Here is a 22,042-nt window from a genome sequence, read left to right on the forward strand (position 1 = left end):
ATATCTGCTACAGGATGTCCCTATATGCAGCAAATCCTGCATAGACTTGTGTGTCAGAAATAGAACCAAGAGAGTTTCAATGCCAACACCTACATCACAAATACTGGCTGCAGTTTTCTCCCAGTTTTTCTTTGTCAGCAAATGCTGTACAAGTCACTACTACTGACATTCAATTGGCATTTTTATGCTAGTAAATGAGAATGAAATAATTAGATCTCAGATATTTATTTAATAAATAAAATGTCATGATATGATATTATACAGTGCAAACTAAGTTTATGTCTCTGTTTTCTCAATGCTAATGACTGAATGTTCCTCAACAGCAGCAGGAGTTTTCTTCTCACTAGTGTCCAGCACTGGTTTCTGACTCTGAAGTGCCCTTCCTAGCAGAGGTAATGTCTCTGATCTTGCCAGGTCTAGCTTCTCCCCTGAAATAATTAAACATAATATGAGAGATAAAAGTTACAAATCAAGACAGAATTCTTTATAGTCATGTGAGCAATATTAGTTCTTTACGTTTCTCCACCAAACAAACAAGGTACCATATTATATTATACACATTTTCAGTCCATTTCTCATCTGATGACTGGGCAGATTTTAAAAAACTTACTGCACTGCAATTAGGATATAAAAATAAAATAGTTTGTGACAGTCTTATTGCAAAAGTGAAGATGCTGTATGATAAAACCAGAAGCTGTGTGCAAGTGTGTTGCAGGCTGTCCAAATTTTTTGAAACAAAGAGAGGTGTACAGCAAGGCAGTGCCATAACAAAGGCACTAAAAAGGAAGGAGCAGCAGGACTTGCAAGCTTTCATCTTTGCAGACGACACGGTGATCAGGGATGAAACTGAAAATGATGTGGAGGAAAAGCTGCAGAAATTGATTCAAGAATTTAAGAGATATGATTTAAATATCAACAAGGCTAAGAGGGTGGTGATGAAGTTACAGAGGGGAGATAACAAACCACAAATCAGAATAAATGACACCAAACTGGACAGTGTTCGAATGTTTAAGTACTTGGGTAGTATAGAATAAAAAGACAACCTTCAAATTTAACTGCCCACCTCATATTTTGCAAGCAATTTTACAAGACAACTCAAAACTACAAGCTGCAGAAATGACTATACGCACCATGATACAGAAGACCAGGAAGGACAAGTTCAGGAATGAAAAACTCCGAGAGGAGTTGAGAATAGGAGACTCCCTACTACAGAGGATCCAGAAAGCAGGACTGAAGTGTTTTGGCCATGTTAGAATGATGAGTGCAACCAGGACTGCAAGAAGAGAATATGGAAGAGAAGTAAAAGGAAAAAGATCAGTGGGCAGACCCAGAGCAAAATGGACTGATTTGGTGAAGAAAGATGTCAAGGAGAGAGGACACGATTGGGAGAAGATTATGAGAGAACAGTGGTTCATGGACAAAGATGGAGGGGCTCGTATACCATACCTGGGCAACTGGAGATGGTCGATGATGATGATGATGATGATGATGATGATGAAATAATGGTATGACAGGAGCAGTGATGAGAAGAGTACAAGAAAAAAAGTAATTGGGCTGAATGGTAGGTTACCTAAGAAATAATTTACTCAATTGCAACTATAAATTAGTTTTTCAGCAAGTAATCAGTAAAAATACAATTATTTTACAGAACGCTATTCTTAAGGAATTTACTGATATCTTTTGGTTTTTTGCATGGGGCTGTAACAGTACCATAATTGGCAAGGAAAATGTATTATTCATTTTGTGTGGATTTTTATTGTAGAGACATTAAGTGGCTACCATCAACAGGCGAGACAAAACATTATATCTTGGAACTTTCAAAAGGATCTTTTCACATAATTTTTATTTTAGTTAATGACTTGAAGGGTTTCAAATAATTTGCCATTTACTTTACAAATAAAATACTTGGTACCAGGCGAGATAGCCGTGCAGTTAGGGGCACGCCGCTGTGAGCTTGCATCCGGGAAACAGTGGGTTCGATCCCCAATGTCAGCAGCCCTGAAGATAGTTTTCCATGGTTTCCCATTTTCACACCAGGCAAATAATGCTGGGGCTGTACCTTAATTAAGAACATGGCTGTTTCCTTCCCACTCCTAGGCCATTCCCATCCCATCGTCAGCATAAGACCTATCTGTGTTGGTGTGACATAAAACAAATTGTACAAAAAAAAAGTTGGTTCTTAAAATTTATATTGCTAAATGATGATGCTGGTTATATGAAGGGGCCTAACATCTACATCATTGGTACCTCTTTGCTAAGTCTCAATCTCTTTGAGAGGGAGAACATCTCTGCATTTACTGCAATGCCATACAGGACACATGAAGGAATACCTGTGTTTAATTTTAAGAACATTGTTAGTATAAGAATAAAGTCTTTGGAAGTACAGAAGAGGTAAGAAAGTACTAAAAAGTAACGATTACAGTTTTATTTCAAGAAGCAAATTACAAGTAAAAATTACGTACTTTTTCTAAATAAGTAACGTTTACAACTAGAAATGACTAAGAGTGTAATTGTTACGAGTAATCAGATTACTTTTACTCACTGGACAGAAGTAAAACTATTTTTGCTAATGAAAAGTAATGGAAGTTCTTACCTGGATTTATGTTTCATTGTGTTGATTAGACATCTGCAAATGTGATTTATCAGGGACATAGACTGCAGTTTCAAAAAAAAAAAGTGTGTAAAGCATAACATCTCTTTCCACCATCCATATGCAATAACTGTGGCCAAATTCTTGAAGCAGTATTCAGTTGTGTTTTGAAAATGGTCTTGGTTCTTACAGCATATAGCTGACCACTCTATACCACCTTTACCTTCCACTCCTCCAAGGGCCTTCATGGACTATAAGAAGATGGTTTTGGCGTTGTTTCTTGCTGCTAATCCCGTGCATACTGATGTTAGTGCTTAAATCGTGATGAGAGGAAGTGTTGGTATGCTAGCAATTGTAGTTTGAGGATGTTACTTTGCTGATGAAGATTATCAGCCAACTGTTCATTATCAAAGTTACGTGAAAGTTCATGCATCATGTTTTTATACAGAGGGAATTAATATCAGAAAGGGGTTGAATCTCATGCTGTGCTGTAAGAAATCTTGAAATTTACATTTGTTCACTTTCTTCATTTTGTCTCGGAATGTGTTTTCCTGGCCAAAAAATTCCTTCATGTTATACAACTATAGTTCCCCTATTAACCGTGTAGATATCTCTGTGCTTTTTCACTGGAAATGGAGCATACAGAGATACTGATTGCTGTGGAATACTGGATTCTTCTCTCTGTTATTGATAATTCATCCTCTGAATAGTCACTCTGACCATCATCTTGCTGTGGTTCGGTTAGTTCAATTATCTAGAGGTATGTCACTTTTTATAGAGTCTGCTACATAATTTTTCAGAATTTCACACATTCCATCAACTATTTGTATTTCCTTTCCTGAAAACATTGAAAATTCATATCCTTATTCTTCAAACTTGGCTGCAGGTAATTTTTCAATGGTTAATAAGTTCATATTTTATTTATTCAACATTTGCCTACTGTCTATAGCCATCAAGTGCATCACGCAACTTCACTTCCTTAGACGCATGTTTGTCCACAACCTAAGAAGTTCCTTGAGTCCCCTTTTCCACAATGTGTTTTTTCGTGATGTAATGATAGTCAAGATGTTTAAAAAAATGGGAATGTGTATGTTTAGTAAATTAGAGTTAGTTTGTTGGAGACTGTTTATAGTCCCTAGAAAGAATTCTTCATTTTTTCTATGGATGATACTTCTTTCTTGTTTTCTTTTTCTTTCTTTCTTTCTTTCTTTCTTTCTTTCTTTCTTTCTTTCTTTCTTTCTTTCTTTAATTGTATATCTGTACTTTTTGCAACCAATCTATATAAAAGCATGATGTGTGTCTGGTCCATCCCAGAAATGAACATGACACTCTGTAAGGACAATTGCAATCAATAGCAGGAACTACCTTAAAAATATGGAAACTGGTCCTGTAGTGTAATAAAACTAGTTCAGTACATAACAAGTGTTGATTTGGTGGAACATCCTTTTAAGATTGTTCTGAAGCAGATAATATAAATACGGAAATGAAAATTATTTATCAAGACAATAACAGGAAGTTATTAATAAGAAAGCAAGGAAGAAAGAAGGAAAGGCAAAACTGGGACTGAGCATACCTATTAGATATGAATAAAAGTAGTGGTACTAATTGACTGAGTGAGTAAATTTGTTAAGAAGGGAGCCATATCTTCCACTGTCGACTTAGTTAATGTAACTTGAAAGCTTTCCAGTCTGTCGAAAACACTAATTACTGTATAACACATATAACACTATAACCTAAACCAAACACCATAGTACAACAGCCCTAAAGGGCCACGGCCTACCAAGCGACCACTGCTCAGTCCAAAGGCCTGCAGATTATGAGGTGTCTTGTGGTCGGCACAACGAATCCTCTCAGTCGTTATTCTTGGCTTTCTAGACTGGAGTCGCCATCTCACCATCAGACAGCTCCTCAATTGTGATCATGTAGGCTGAGTGGACTTTGAACCAGCCCTCATATCCAGGTAAAAATCCCTGACCTGGCTGGGAATCAACACGGGTCCTCCAAGTAACATACAAGCACACTACTCCTACCATATAACATTATAACTAAAGCCCGGAAGTTAGGCGAAATGCTTTTTTTTATTTGGGTGTTTATACTGAAGTGTCAAATAGAGACAAACATGTTTCCATACGTTTGGGAATGGTAGGACCAGTTATTTTGCCTTTTTTTTTTTGTGTGTGCCTATTTTAGCTTCCGTTTTCTATATGGTAGTTTAATGCCTTTCTTGCCTCCTTTTGAGTTGTTATGGATATTTTCTGTTGTTATTTTTGCACCCATAACCCTAAGAATTTAAAGGGTATATTATATATCAAAATTAATCAATAGAAAGAAAAAAAATATGATTCCAATATACTGTAAAGAAGACAATTACAATTTCATTTTAACTTAATAGATAAAAAATAACATTTAAGCAAACTATATTTTAATATTAAACAAATCTATACTGAAAACTCACTCCACAAGCCAAATGGTCGAGAGGGCTGTCAGGTCCCATTCCTGCTACGTAAGATTAAGTGGTGGTGGTTATTGTTTTAAGAGGAACAACAACTTGGTAACCAACTTCTGTTAACAGTAATCAAGAGGAAAATGGAAGAGGTCTGACATTTCAAGAAATTAAGATATCGGCAAAAGAAAGGGAAGGGCCATGGAGGGCGTAAAAATGAAAAACTCCGTAAACCTCGAAAACTTAATACCTTCGGGGTTGAAAAAGAACAGGGGTTGAACAAGGGAGTTTGGGTATGAAAAATAAGAGCGAGGAACCTGACACAAGTAAGTGGAAGCAACTCCAGACTCAGCTAGGGGAACCATGGTCTCCAATCCATACTCCCAAGTTGAGAGCCCCTGGTTCCCCTTTTAGTCACCTGTTACAACAGGCAGGGTATACCATTGATGTTATTCTATCAACCCCACCCACAGGAGGATGTAAGATTAAGTAGTAAAATGCATTGAATTATTTTTATTATTTTAGTGCCCATTTTTGTCATTATAAATGTCTATTTTCATTATTTTACTGCCTATTTCCTAAATTTTAAGTGCTTATTTGCCTGCCTATTTTAGCCAAAATAAATTCCTGAACTTCAAGGCTCTAATTATAACATACTTGCAAAAAAATACACAGTACTGAACAAAGAATGACATGTTTCATTTTACAAGAACATCCTCAGATTCTATCAAATCACTTTAAATCATGCATATCTATGTACGACATTCTTTACATTGCATAAACTTTTCAATGATTGTGAGTTAGTGATATTCTGAACAAAAAATAACAAATATTGATTGTACTGTTCCTCAACTCTCACCTTATTAACTTATAGATTTTTTTTCTACTTACCGTATCTAAGCTGCTAATCAATCGTCCGTTACCTTCAGCAACTGGTTTTGGACTGCGGTCAGTGTCCTTGTTTGGTACTGGTAGCTAAGTAGGGGGTGAGGGGAAGTTCTGTATGTAGTGAACTCTGTTCTGTGGAGAGGGGAGGGGAAGTAGGGGAATGAGGGCGAATGTTGAAGATAATGACTCTGTTATTGGAGAGTTGGTCACAGATGATTGATTAGCAGCTTAGAATAATAATAATAATAATAATAATAATAATAATAATAATAATAATAATAATAATAATAATAATAATAATTACAGGGGCATTTCTCTTCTCCAAGTGACTTACAGAATTCTTTCAGCTTGCCTTTTGAAGAGAACGCAAGAACAACTTGAACAAAGTATTGGCGAATATCAAGCAGGCTTCCGCCCTGGTCGCTCGTGTGCAGAACAAATATTCAACTTGAAGGCAACACTTAAATACAAAGCACTGAGGAACAAACCGGTCATCTGCATTTTTGTTGACTTCAGGAAAGCGTATGACTCGGTTGATCGACAGTCTCTCTTCGTTATTCTTGAGGAACTGGGGCTTGATTCCAAGACCCTCAACCTCATCAAGGCAACACTCACTGACACTATCTCCAAAGTTAAATTCATGGGGGAGATCTCTGAACCATTCCCGATTAAAACTGGCGTCCGACAAGGTGACGGCTTATCTCCGCTTCTTTTCAACCTCGTCCTAGACAAAGTCATCCGCGAGTGGGAAAAGGTATTGAAAGACATGGGATACTGGCGCCCCATACGACTAGGACGACCCAAAGACGGTATTGAGATATCATGCCTCGCTTTTGCAGATGACCTGGCCATACTTACAGATGATGTATTCACAGCCGTTAAACAAATTGAAACCCTTAGCGAATGTGCTGGAAAGGTTGGCCTACAAATTTCCTTTGAAAAGACCAAGTTCTTCTGCTCAAAACTTGACATTCAAACTTTGAACACGACACATGGGCAAATCAACCGAGTACCACACTTCAAGTACTTGGGAGAAATACTTGAACCAACGGGAGGCGAGAAGGTTGCCCAGAAAATTCGCCTACAAAAATTTCGGAAAGCCTACGGTAGGGTTCACAACATATACAATAAAAAGTGCTTGTCCCGCCTTGCAAAGATCAGACACTATAATACAGTAATAAAGCCCGAAGTATTATATGCCAGTGAGACCCTTACACTAAACGGGAAAGGTGACCTAGAAAATATTTTAAAAGAAGAAAGGAGAATCCTGAGGAAAATTCTCGGTCCCCGAAAAACAGAAGATGGATATAGACTGAGGTTACGCAGAGAGACAGAAGAGCATTCCAACATTGCAGCAGACATCCGCAAAAGACGTCTGAAATTCTATGGGCACGTCCACAGATTGCCGGCAAGTAGACTGACACACAAGATTCTCACCTACATAGAACATCTAAAAAATATTCCATGGGTACTAGAAGTGAAGAAGGATCTGGAAAAAGCCCAGATAAACCCAAATGACACCGCGGACAGAAACCTTTATAGGAAAAAAATTAATGGATGGAAAGTGCAACCAGAGAACGAAGTGAAAAAGAAGACTGGAGCAAAGTGGACAGAAGAACGAAAAAGGATCCACGGAGAAAGGATGAGAGCTGTTTGGCAACTCAGAAAACAGAATCGTTAGAGCTTTGCGTGATCCATTGGGTCCATACACACATAATAATAATAATAATAATAATAATAATAATAATAATAATAATAATAATAATAACTTTGTTGAACTAGTGGATTATAAGTTAATACTTATATGCATTTATAGAAATCCTTCTAGTAATGTTGAAACTTTTTATAATAATATTGAAATTATTTTAGATGACCTACAGAATCATAACAAAAATGTAATAATCATGGGTGACTTCAATGTAGATTTTTTAGGGAATAATGGTGGGCGAGATAAGCAAAGGCTAGAAATGTTGTTTTCCTTGTACGGTCTAAAGGCAGTTGTAAATCAACCAACTAGAATATCTGGGGATACAAAGTCAGCAGTAGATCAAGTTGTATTGAATGAGGAAATGTGGAACTATGAAATAGAAGTTTATGATACAGGTTTTTCAGATCATTTTGCTCAAATTGTGCATCTAAATTTTAGGGTAATAGGAAACCATAATTTAAAAAATAACAATGTAATTTACAGGGAAACTAGAATGTGCAACAAGGAAAATATTTCATATTTTAACCAGTTATTGGCCAAGGAAAGTTGGGAGAGTGTATATAGAAATAACTCAACTAATGAGGCCTTCAGTGAGTTTTTGGGTTTGTTCGATTATTATTATCAAGTGGCAATACCAGTCAAAAGGGTAATTGTAAAGAATTATAGGAATGGGTGGATTACAACAGGAATTAGAAATTCAAGTAGACGATTAAGGTTTTTAAGCAAATGTGTGAAAGGGAGTAACACCTCATCTGAATTGAAGGATTATTATAAGAAATATAAGAACATATACCAAGAAGTTTTGAAGGCTGCCAAAAGATTGCATAATGAGAATGAGCTAAAAAATTCTAAAAACAGGTCTAAATGTATGTGGAACATTATAAAAAGGGAGAAAGGTACTCCAGTTCCATTAAAAAATAATATTACTCTTACAAATGCAGGGAAAGAAGTCAGTGATCCAGAAGAAGTTGCAGAAATATTTAGTAACTATTTTATAGAAGCAGTTTTGAGGTTAACGGAAAATTTTCAAACATCAGTGACAAGAACAAACTTGAATACAGTTCACAGGAATGTATCATCCATGTTTCTTACTGCTGTGACTGAGCAAGAGATAGATAAGATAATAAAACAGATGGGTAAAAAGAAGTCTTCTGGTTTAGATGGTTATTCAAACTACCTTATTAAATGCTGTTACCAATACATAATCAAGCCTCTCTGTTACTTGATAAATTTGTCACTAACCACTGGTAAATTTCCAGACAAATTCAAGGTAACCAAAGTTGTTCCGATACATAAAAAGGGTAGTGAAGAAGATGCTGGTAACTATAGGCCTGTCTGCCTCCCCTCTGTATTCTCCAAAATACTGGAAAGAATTATGTACGATAGACTGTTATCATTCTTAGAGAAGCATAATATATTAGCTGGTTGCCAGAATGGCTTTCGTAAAAATAGATCAACTACCACAGCATTCATTAACTTTATTGAACGGATATATGACACACTAGATGGGAAGGGTGCATGTTTAGGTATTTTCTTGGACTTAACAAAAGCTTTTGATATAATTGACCACAGCTTGCTTTTAGAAAAGTTATACATGTATGGAGTTCGGGGAATGGCCTATGACTGGTTCAAATCATTTTTAGGGGATAGAAGACAGATTGTTGAAATATCATATACCGGTACTGATTTGAGCAAAAATGTAATTAAGAATGTGTATTCCTGTGCCAGAAACATAGATCATGGTGTTCCACAGGGGTCAGTTTTAGGACCATTATTATTTTTAGTTTTTATTAATGATATCGTCCAAATTGTTGATGATATTCAAGGAGTGCAATTAACTTTGTTTTCAGATGATATTACTGTTTTTGTAGCTGATGAAAGTTCTGAAGGGTTAGAATTGAAGGCAGGCAATATAGTGAGTAATATCCTGAGCTGGCTTGAAGATAATAAATTAATTTTAAGTAAACAGAAAACTTCTGTGATTAGATTTCACCATAAGATTAATTTAAATATGGAAGTTAGTCCATATCATTTGGAGAGACCATAATTGAGTACTCATTATCAACAAAGTTTCTTGGCTTGTGGATGGATGAATCATTAACCTGGGGTAAACATACAGAGTTTATAGGGAAAAAGCTTAGTAGAATTTATTTCATGATAATATCTTTGAAAAATAGTTTTAATTTAAAGGCTTGCCAAATTATGTATTTTGCATATGTCCATCCCATACTAACCTATGGAATCATTTACTGGGGGAATTCACGATATAGTGAACTCATCTTTAAGTTACAAAAGAAAATAATTAGAGGAATGGCCGGTGTTGGCAGTAGGACAAGCTGCAAGAAATACTTTAAACTTTATTTTATTTTACCATTGCCTAGCCTTTATATCTTCCATACACTTGTATATATGAAGGAGAATGTAAACAGGTACACCATAAACTCTGATGTACATAGGTATAATACTAGAAAGAAACACAGTCTGCACATAGAACCACACAAAACTAAGCTATATGAATCAAGTTTGAGTTATGCAGGAGTACATTTATTTAATAAATCACCAGACTACATTAAGCAGATAAAACCATGTTCAAAATTTAAGAAAGAATTATTCAAATTTGTTTCTAACCATTGTTTTTATTCTATTGAAGAATACTTAGCTCTTGAAAATTAACTTATGTATGACTTTTTTTTTTTAAATCTGTGCCTCTTTACCACATTGTATATTTCTCTTTATTTATCATGGCATGTATATTACTGTTTTATCCTTTGTTACTGTAAATATGATTATTGACGTGTCCCATATCACTGTATGATCAGTTGGACGAAATAAAATACAATACAATACAATAATAATATTAATAATAATAATAATAATAATAATAATAATAATAATAATAATAATAATAATAATAATAATAATAATAATAATAATAATAATATTTTATTGCTGTATTTCTCCGAGTCCAAGACAACATTTCTTTTTTCAGTATATCATGTGAAAAATCAAGGGTCATCTTGCATTCACGACCTAAGAGTAACGAACACCACTGGCAGCTACAACGGTAACCACGCTGCTTCCCTTCATACCCCGTCCGCGCGAACAAAACTCGTTGACTTTCAACGCCTGCACTTTTATTAAGCCTATACATCGCTAGCCACAGCAGCTAGTTGTATAGTGCTTCCGTGTAACATCACTGGTTCTCAGAAAATAGTGAAGAGAATAACATTCTACTAGCCTCTACAAAGTGTTTATCAAATCCACAAAATGGAATCAAAACATTACTCTCTTGAGCTAACTGCAAGGTCGACCATAATGTACTTCTGAGCCCCAGCTGCGCAGGAAATGCAATTTGAATTGGAATAGCAAGGATGCGACCCTTCGAATTCCTAGAAAGGCCATGACAACTCAGTGGCAGAGTTATAACGCATCTACTGTACCTGACGCTTAGTAAAAGTAACAGATTTACAGACAGCAGGAATATTTTTGTTATGAATTGTTGTACTGTAAAGACACGTTGAACAGGTATTCCTGGCAAATTTTTAATGGGTTCTCATTGATATTATGATGTCAACTTTAAGTTAATGGTTATTAAACACACAGAAATTAAGAATAATTGTACAACCCCAAGAAAGTATGGCAAAACTAAAGCCAATGTTCAGCGTTAGCGTGAAGACAAAGATAGCTGAAAATTTCATACTATACAAAAAATGCAATCAGTGGTCCACAACTAGGAAGATTTAAAGAAGCTGAAAATTAAATTGTGAAGAACGTGTGCAAAAAAACTCAAGGGAGAAATGGCCGTGTTATGGCGCACAAAACTTGTTGGCATTCAGTGTCTGCTTGAAGCTCGTTGATCACTGGCCACTAAAGCCGACCAAAGCCGGCAAGCAAGATGTGCATCTAGCAGTAGCCGGTTGTACCTTATGCTTAGTAAAAGTAACAGTTTTATAGACAACAGGAATATTTTTGTGATGGATCGTCATATTATAGAGACGAGACGTGGAACAGATATTTCCGGCAAATTTTCAATGGGTCCTCATCGATACCATGACGCCAGTTTTAAGTTAATAGTTATTAAACATGCAAAAATGAAGAATAATTCTGCAGCCGCAAGAAAATATGGCATAACTAAAGCCAATGATCGGCGTTAGCATGAAGACAAAGGTAGTTAAAAAATGCGTACTGTACAAGAAAGGCATTCAGTAGCCCACAAGAAGGACACTTTAAAGACATTGTGAGATATGTGTGCGAAAAATGCAAGTTTAGAATGGCCATAACATGAATGCAATACAAATGCGGGTTCGCAAAGAGAAATTCCCTGAACTTTCAAAGGCAATATCAGGTTCCTCTAATGAAAACGATTAAGGAAGTAGGTAAGATTAGGATTTACATGATACTTGTTTGTGTTTATTATTTTCTCAAAAAAAAAAAATTGAAATTTGTTATACATAAAATTATGATTTCACAAAATTTTAAGCCTGATTTTTTTTTTTTTTTTTTTTGGGAGGAATAAGTTGGGGTCGTCTTGCATTCAGGGTTGTCTTGGATTTGGAGAAATACGGTATTTCCTGTTCATTATCATCAACTCACAATTATTTACAAGTTTATGCAACCTAAACAATATTGCAGATATATATGTGCATGATTTAAAGTGATTTGATGGAATCCTAGGATGTGCTTGTAGAACAAAACATGTCATTCTATGTTTTACAGTGTTTTTTTACAAGTGTGTAATAGTGTTATATATATTATAATTAGTGTTTTTGACAGACTGAAATGCTTTTAAGTTACATTGAGTGAGAAAAGAAAACTCCCTCTGTGAATCATTGGTAGAGTATGAGCCTCTGAATCCTATAAACATGGATAATCATGTTTGCCATTGGACAATTGAAGCAATTGACATCACCAAGGAAAATGGGGTCACCATTTTAACAATCCCTCCTCACTGCAGCAATTGTCTCCAGCCACTGGATCTTTCAGTGTTCGGGTCCTTTAAGTCATTCTACAATGCCACTGTTGATTCGTGGATGAAGACAAATCCTGGAAAAACTGTTTCCATTAATGATGTTTCAGGGTTCATTGGCCAGGTGCATCAATGAGCAAACATCATGTCTGGATTTTGCAAAACAGGAATCTTTTCTTTTGATGCCCATGCATTTTCAGATCAAGATTTTCTGGTGAGTGCTGTGACAGATAGGGAAGTCAGTGTTCAAGAAGGCAACAAACCTTCGTGTCAGGAGCATTAATACTATAAATACATATACATATATACTCTTACTGAATTATATACATTATAGGCAAAGTCACACTTATCAAAAAGAAAAGGTCTATACTACTTTTGCCCAGAAATTGGTGACATCCAGTGCATTTTCTGTTGCCTGAAGTAGATCTTGTACTGTGCATGTTTTAGGGCACCTACTACACTGCAACAAATGAGACGTCGTCTGGATTGCACCACACTCACACAACGAGGACTCGATGTTGAAACCCCACTTCTGCAGGTTGCTTTTACATCTTGTCATGCCTGCCCGTAATTTGTTCAGTGATCTCCAGGTACTCCATTTCTCCATGTGAACAGGTGGTAATTCTTCACTTGGTGTCAGCCATTCTTCGGAGTGAGTGAAACTTGCGCGCCACATATCAATTCGGGATTGCTGAGGTGCCTTGTTAAGAGCCTCTGTTGTTCTGAGGAAGCTTTTCCTTGATTTGAGTCTTGGAGTAACTGGCCTGTATCCATACAGAGGGTGAGCTTCAGATATTTCCGCCTTCTTCCTCTCGTATTTTGCTGCAACCTCTCGACGGATATCAGGAGGGGCAATACCAGCAAGACTGTACAATTTGTCCAATGGAGTAGGTTTTAGACAGCCGGTAATGATGCGACAGGTATCGTTTAGAGCAACATCTACCTTCCTGACGTGATATGACTTGTACCATACTGGGGATGCATATTCCACTGCAGAGTAACATAGAGCAATGGAAGAGGTTCTCACAGTATTGGGATGTACCCCCCAGGTAGTACCCGTTATCTTCCTTATAATATTATTTCTGGCTGCCACTTTTTGCTTGGTGTTCGAGCAGTGTTTCTTGTAAGTGAGAGCACGATCCAGGGTAACTCCAAGATATTTTGGTGTGATGCAATGTTCTAGTGTGGTTCCTTCCCAAGTGATTTTGAGAGTTCTGTTTGCCTTTTTGAGGTAGAAGGCACAAGTCTGGGTTTTACTGGGGTTCGGTCTCAGCTGATTCTCCTTGTAGTAAGCAGACAGCATAGAAAGTGCATTAGATAATTTCTGCTCAATAGCGTCAAAGCAGATGTCTTGAGTGGTAATGGCACAGTCATCTGCATAGATAAAGCTCTGTGTTCCTTCGGGTAGCGGCTGGTCATTGGTGTTGATGTTGAACAATGACAGAGAGAGCACACTTCCCTGAGGTAATCCATTCCTCTGTGATCTCTACCTGCTTCTTTTCCCCTGAAATTCAACAAAAAATCTTCTATTTTCAAGGAGGTTCCTAATGAAGCAGGTAAGCTGGTAGTCATTAGTAGCATTGTATAGTTTTATAAGGAGTCGTTTATGGTTGACTGTATCATATGCAGCTGCAAGGTCAACAAATACAGCTCCAGTGATCTGTTTATTTTCTAAACCATCTTCGATATGCTGCGTTAGCTTCAACACTTGAGATGTACAGCTCTTCCCAGTTCTGAATCCAGCTTGCTGAGGTATGATGATTGCCTCTAACTTCTCCATTAACCTATGGAGTATGAGTCTCTCAAGGATCTTGTACAGATGACAAAGGAGCGAGATAGGCTGATAACTCTTTGGATCATTTGGATCCTTGCCTGGCTTGCGAATAGCTATAATTCTGGCTTTCCTGCATAATTTTGGGATCTTGCATGATTGGATGCAGTTGTTCATCAGCTCTATTAGCCAGTGCTTTGTGGCTGGACCAAAGTTCTTCATTTGCTCAACTCTTATGTCGTCAAGGCCAGCAGCTTTACCATTCTTGGTTTTGCTCTTGGAATACATGTCCGAGAGCATAGATTCTCAAACATCAACAAAACGTTCATATCCTTAAGGTACAGCTGGGATAGTCTGAACTTTCTCATCCAACATTTCGGAAAACTTAGACCAATTAGCCTTTCTAAAGTTGTATCGTCGCCTGAAGTGAGTTTCTTGAGGTCTTACTACAGGAAGTAGCTGACATATTATTGGTGATAAAGCACTAGGTTCCAATGAGACAATGAGCATGAGCATTTATAAACCAAGTTGCTTGGAACCTGCTTATATCAGCCCAAAAGACATACGGAGCTACCCGAAAGCTGAGGAGAAGGCAGAGTCAACTTCCAGGAAAGAAAAGGGGAGATCTTTCATTCCAACAGACACCCTAGGAAAAAATAAACTTGCTTTTCAGTCCCAAAATAAAAGGAAGCAAAAGCAAAGCCAAGTCATCTCCATACAGGCCATGCAGGTCCTTGGAGGGGTGGAAGGTAAAGGCTTCCACTATCCATAACCTTGGCACTTGATGGGGTAGAGAAATTAGCTCTACGCCCAGCCGCCTTTGTTTCCAGGAATTAACCTAGTACTCATTTTTGGAGTAGGCTGAATGAACCTCAGGGCCATTTGCACCTCCGGAAGTGGGAATCTCGTTTCTTGAATTTTATGACTACCTGACAGGGATGATATAGATGTTGATTCCCATAGGGGGATTCAGCGATTACTGATGGGGATTCAAACCTACGTCCTTCTGGGTGAACTGAGCATGCTTTTACCACCTCAGCCAGGCAGCCCTCCAAAATAAAAGGAGGTGCAAGTAAGGTTTGTTCAGCCAAAGGAACTTGAAATCCAAGAAGGCAGCCCCAGCTACAGAAATTTTGAAGGACGATTATTATTATTATTCTGATTTAGACAGCTCATCAGAAAATGGAGAAATAGAGCTAAAATTTCATCAACTTGCTCATAAACCTAAATAAAGTGACTTTGTTTTGGTCAAGTTTTCAGAGAAACACTCAAGATTTGAGATGCGGAAAGTAGTACGAGCTTTAGATGATGGAGATTATGAACTAAAATTCCTAAGAAAAAGTGCAAAAATGATAAGCATTTTTTTTTTACAGATGTTGCAGATATTGCTTCAGTCCCCGTGAAAGACATCACATCACTGTTGCCGGTTCCTTCTGCGTAAGGCAAAACAAAAAGACAAAAGTCATATCTCAAATTTTGTGTAAATTTTAGGAAACTGAATGTGCTGTAGTGTTTCTGGCATTAATTATTTCAGTGTTAATTTGTGTACCGTACCAGTTAAAATAAATTTTGTCATTGTGTCTCAGTGTGGACCATCATCTGTCTCACTGTGGAGATGACTGCAGCATAATCATAATGTATTTTTGTTTTACAGAAAATTACAGAAAAGTTTGGATGCTTTAGAAATTCTAAGGTTATGAAATTGATAAGCAAAAATCAAGTAATATTTCAGATACAAAGATGTTTTCATATGTAGAAAAATAAATCAGTATACTAAAATAAAATTTTTCTGTCTCACTGTGGTCTACACTCCTCTACAATAACATAGGTACTGTGAGTACTTTCTAATGATTGTTCAGTTTTACACTGACTGACAGAGCAAATGCAACACCAAGGAGGAGTGGTTCGAAAGGGATGAAAGTTGGGGAAAAAACAGAGACGGCACGGACGAATAATTGATGTTTATTTCAAACCGATATGCAGGTTACACAATGCGCACGGCATCGACTCAGTAGGATGTAGGACCACCACGAGCGGCGATGCACGCAGAAACACGTCGAGGTACAGAGTCAATAAGAGTGCGGATGGTGTCCTGAGGGATGGTTCTCCATTCTCTGTCAACCATTTGCCACAGTTGGTCGTCCGTATGAGGCTGGGGCAGAGTTTGCAAACGGCGTCCAATGAGATCCCACACGTGTTCGATTGGTGAGAGATCCGGAGAGTACGCTGGCCACGGAAGCATCTGTACACCTTGTAGAGCCTGTTCGGAGATGCGAGCAGTGTGTGAGCGGGCATTATCCTGCTGAAACAGAGCATTGGGCAGCCCCTGAAGGTACGGGAGTGCCACCGGCCGCAGCACATGCTGCACGTAGCGGTGGGCATTTAACGTGCCTTGAATACGCACTAGAGATGACGTGGAATCATACGCAATAGCGCCCCAAACCATGATGCCGCGTTGTCTAGCGGTAGGGCGCTCCACAGTTACTGCCGGATTTGACCTTTCTCCACGCCGACGCCACACTCGTCTGCGGTGACTATCACTGACAGAACAGAAGCGTGACTCATCGGAGAACACGACGTTCCGCCATTCCCTCATCCAAGTCGCTCTAGCCCGGCACCATGCCAGGCGTGCACGTCTATGCTGTGGAGTCAATGGTAGTCTTCTGAGCGGACGCCGGGAGTGCAGGCCTCCTTCAACCAATTGACGGGAAATTGTTCTGGTCGATATTGGAACAGCCAGGGTGTCTTGCACATGCTGAAGAATGGCGGTTGACGTGGCGTGCGGGGCTGCCACCGCTTGGCGGCGGATGCGCCGATCCTTGCGTGCTGACGTCACTCGGGCTGCGCCTGGACCCCTCGCACGTGCTACATGTCCCTGCGCCAACCATCTTCGCCACAGGTGCTGCACCGTGGACACATCCCTATGGGTATCGGCTGCGATTTGACGAAGCGACCAACCTGCCCTTCTCAGCCCGATCACCATACCCCTCGTAAAGTCGTCTGTCTGCTGGAAATGCCTCCATTGACGGCGGCCTGGCATTCTTAGCTATACACGTGTCCTGTGGCACACGAGAACACGTTCTACAATGACTGTCGGCTGAGAAATCACGGTACGAAGTGGGCCATTCGCCAACGCCGTGTCCCATTTATCGTTCGCTACGTGCGCAGCACAGCGGCGCATTTCACATCATGAGCATACCTCAGTGACGTCAGTCTACCCTGCAATTGGCATAAAGTTCTGACCACTCCTTCTTGGTGTTGCATTTGCTCTGTCAGTCAGTGTATATTCATATGGACTATTGTGAAGTTTTCTCCATCAACCATGAAATAATATTTATCTCTGTGCCTTTATTACACTGTCATATCAACCTCCTGACCAGGTGCAGATTTCCCCTGTAGGTGGGGGTGGTAGAATGCACTATGGTATTCCCTGCCTGTTGTAAGAAGCAACAGAAAGGGCAACACTTAGGGCTCTTACCTTCGAAATGTGCATTGCAACCAAAGATCCATAGCTGAACCTGGCATTACCTCCACACCTTTTTCGTTTTCTCTCTGGTTTGTGTTAACAGAGGATGGTTTCTCAGTTGTACTTCCTCTTCAAGCAATAATCATCACAACTTCTTTGCCAAATTGTTTGGCTTCATTCATCACATCAGACAGCTTCTCATTTGAAGTGATGAGACAGCATGAACACCTTTCCAACCCCCAGCTCAGGATTAAAACTGTTGGACTAGTGAGAATTGAACCCAAGCACTTTGGGTAAGAGGCAGGCACATCACCTATACACCACAGGGTTGGCATATCACAATTACAACTACTTCTCTTCATGTAAAATTACTTTGGTCTGTTACCACCTAGTCTTACTGATAGTGATGAATAAATATGTTTTAAAAATATATCTTGTAATCTGGTCTTACCAAAAAGCAAGTCGATCAACTCCTCTTCTGAGTTACAATACTGAAGATTTTCAACTTTAGCTCCATGGAAAATCGCAACATCATTTGGCTTCAGGTTGTAGAAGACAAGAACCTGCCTTCTCTTCTCAAAGTCATTGAGCAGCATCTGAACCGCCTGTAAAGAGAAGAGTACAAGGTTTCAATTCTCTTCCTGCAAGACTTTTCTCTTAAAAGGTCATATAGTAAGAGGTGTGATTCCATATATAACACAGCCAACAGTTCTTGCTCCAATTAAATTTTGATCCTGCACAAGGGTTACTGGTAATACAATGTCACCAACATTCCTTACACCAAATAAATTCTGTGCTGCTATGCAAATGTTACTGGAAAAATAATGCATTCAAATCAATCTTTACACTCTGCATGTACAACGAAAATTTATGTAGGCTTGAAACAAAATGTACCAAATTTGCCATGCCCTAGGCAGCGCCTTTTGCATCTTAACATAGAGCTGCCTCTGCAGTAGTATCTTTCCCATAAGAGGTAACTAAAAGGAGCCTAAGAGTTCTCAACTTATGAGAGAATGGTCAGATCCCATATACTGAAACCTGCCCTGCCATAAGAAAATGTTTAACGAAATGCACTGCCACAATTTTAGCTGCTTATATACCCAGGAATAATTTTTTTGTAATTTGCTGAAGAAGGCCAACATTCTGGATTGCCAGGTCACTGGAGAAATGCCAACTCCTGACAGAGCAGATGAACAATGCCTACAGCAATGTTTACAGCACATCGGTACAGAAGCAACACCGCATGAACCCAACATAGTCTAACTAATACACTTTAGGATATCTTATAATTTCTTTTTACATAGGCCTAGATTTTGTAGCATGTTTGCACAGATTTTAGAGTTTTATTCTCTACAGTAATGTGGAAATCTATTAACATTTTGGTTCTTGCAAAGAGGAAATAAGGAGAACATGATGTGAAACCAAAATCACCTAATTCTCCAGAACACTCATGTATGTATGTATGTATGTATGTATGTATGTATGTATGTATGTATGTATGTATGTATGATTTACTAGTTAATTTCTTGGACTGTCGTTCGAACGATGTCACCATTTCAATAGAAACCACAGAAACATTAGAAGTTATAGCAAACAACACTGTCAATAAAGCAATGCAAGAGCAGAGTGAAGAATGGTGTCTGATAAGATTCCGGAACAAGAATACTTTCTCATCCCATGTAAAAGAAAAAAGAAAAACCATTTCCTGATATTGTTTTCAGTGACAAGCAAAAGTTGTGAAATATTGTTGAAATGAAGTTAGGAAAAAATGCTTAAAGCTCAACAATATAAAACAAGCACTTCCGATTCATAAAATCAGAAGAAGAATTGTACTACAAATAGAGGAAAGAATTATACACTGAAAGAAATGTGGATCAAAATGAAACTTGGAAAAGTTTAGAAATGAAATACTGTGAAAGATTTTGAACCGCACATGAGAGATGCACCACAACTGACAGAGGTGAACATGAGATGAACATCAGAGATTTCTATGCATAACCGAGTTTGATGCTACAAAGAAATTTGTAGCTAATGTGAAGACAAATCATGCTGTTATCCCTGCAATGGCTGTGTATAATGATTATCAGATAGGTTTTGAGAGAGAGATACGTGCCAAGTGCATGGAATCAGTAGTGTAGTCAGTGAATTCTATGTCTCATTCCAGTATGAGTGGATCGCTGTTTCTTCTTCTTTATATTTGTTTTCAGGAATCTCAGGGAAAATTAGGACTACAAGATGAGAAGGGACTGTTTAACTGAAAAAAATATTTTAATAGATGTATCAAAATCTGACAAAATGGGAAAGAATTTTCAATACTTCATTTGAAATTCCTTCTTGCCATTCTCAGAAAATTGTTCAGTGCTATTGGCCTGTACATAATGACAGTTCTGTCTATCAGAAAGATGATAAAACTGTTGAAGTTATGAGAATTCCTCCTGGAACAACCGGTATGATTCAACCACTTGTTAAAGATTTTTCTACCAGTGGAAAGCATTTCTCAGAAAACTGTCAGGCAATATAATTTCCAATTAAAATTGAGAGAATTCCACCTTTCAATACATATATTATTTTGTCTTATCAAGAAAACATTTATTTGTTCACAACTACATGTTTTGTCCTTTAAGTATGGGGTATCTTCAGCTTGGGAAGATAAATTATATATAAAATGACGTTAGACATAATTAAAAATGAAATGAATAGCATTTTTAAAAAATTCTAAAGACATTGTGTGTTACTATTATTAACTTCCTTCTTCTTCATGCAGTTGAATACTATGTCCTCCTGATGATGTTCTTTTGTATTATATAGTATTTTGTTTCCTTAAGTTAATGATTTATGATTAAAGTTATGTAAAAATCTTCAATGCCTTTGCTGGCAAGACCTAGTGTTTACATTGCAATATGTCTTCTGGTATAGGCTAGAGCAATTTCGTTACTTTCATTGATCTGTCTCTGTCTTACCCTTGGCTTTGAAAATATGAAAGTGACTGAGGTATGAGTGATGCTAGTAATGCCATTCCTTATGCAACCAGTCCCTGCTATGAATGATGTGAAAATGTTGCTCATAGGGTCGATTGGTGCATGCATTTCAGTGGGCTCGGCAGACTGATATGTAATGGCAACTTCTGGCTCAGTGAGGAAAGCAACGGGAAACAACCTCAATCCTCGTTTCCCTAGTACGTCTATTCAGAGATGCCTAGGCCATCTATGACAGCTTATGGCGGAGCTGTGGAGGATCCAACCAGCCTCAGGGCTGAGGACTGAACATACATACATACAAAAATCCTCATTAAACTGTCTAAATGTATTTGGTTTTAACCAGAGGTGCCAGGTTTTTAAAATTAGTGGGAATGCTCTAACTCAGGGATGGCGAACCTATGCCACGCGTGTCATTAGGTGACACGCGAACACGATTTCGGTGGCACACCACATGACCATCTTAACATTTTTATGTACGTTTTGTACTCTAGACTATACATATCTCATCCATCGTATAGTCATAGTGTTTCAGGTTTAAGAAATAAATACCGAATATCTAAATTCTAGTTCCATTCGAACGTGCATTATGCCAACACTGCAACACCCACAGGTCCGGAAGTCAAGTGAAATAAATGTCAGATGCAGCCGACGAGCCATTCGCTCACCCATATCAAGTGAATTAGTGAAGTTTGGCTTGTGTGTGGTTGCCAGCATCGCGTAGTTTTTCCTTAGTAAGTAACTGTTTATTGTTGTGAATTTTGTAAGACAAATAGTTGCCAAGAAATTATCCCAATATTGAGATATGGAGAAAGTATCGCACTTTATTTCAAAACCTCATATTGCACAAATGATTTTTTTTTTTTTTTGAGTGGTTAGATATTGACAGTTTAGAAATGGAGTTGACTGAATTTTAAGAAAGCATGTATGGGTGAAAAAGTTCGTACAACTTGACGAAGCATTAGTGAAAATCGGATGTGCTGTGGGTGGTGAATACTCTCCCCAGAAGCCGGAGAACTTAATACTTGAACAGTGGAACAGTCTCCCACAAAAGAAACTCGCTACAGCGCTACTTACTTTGTTTGGGTCATCATACGCCTGCAAGCAGATATTTTCTACAGTGAACGTTGTGAAGACAAGTTATGAACCTAACATAAATGACAAAGCTACTAAGTATTTTTCGCAAAATACGATCATGAAGCATGCAATCACATGTATTTGGTATTTTACAATAT

At 38.1% G+C, this 22,042-nt stretch overlaps 1 protein-coding gene across 1 annotated transcript in view; it reads right to left on the reverse strand.

Moving 5' to 3' along the window:
* Positions 1–209: 209 nt before the first annotated feature.
* The window catches only part of LOC136875976 (sodium-independent sulfate anion transporter), a 136,610-nt gene continuing 114,777 nt past the window's right edge, over positions 210–22,042 (reverse strand). The window contains exons 11-12 of the mRNA XM_068228442.1: positions 18,284–18,437; positions 210–428 (exon numbers count right to left, since the gene is read on the reverse strand). Coding sequence (XP_068084543.1) covers positions 277–428; positions 18,284–18,437 — 306 coding nt within the window. The 3' untranslated portion in view covers positions 210–276. The remainder of the gene's footprint in view (positions 429–18,283; positions 18,438–22,042) is intronic.

The sequence above is a fragment of the Anabrus simplex genome, chromosome 6 (assembly GCF_040414725.1).
Source record: "Anabrus simplex isolate iqAnaSimp1 chromosome 6, ASM4041472v1, whole genome shotgun sequence".
NCBI lineage: Eukaryota > Metazoa > Arthropoda > Insecta > Orthoptera > Tettigoniidae > Anabrus > Anabrus simplex.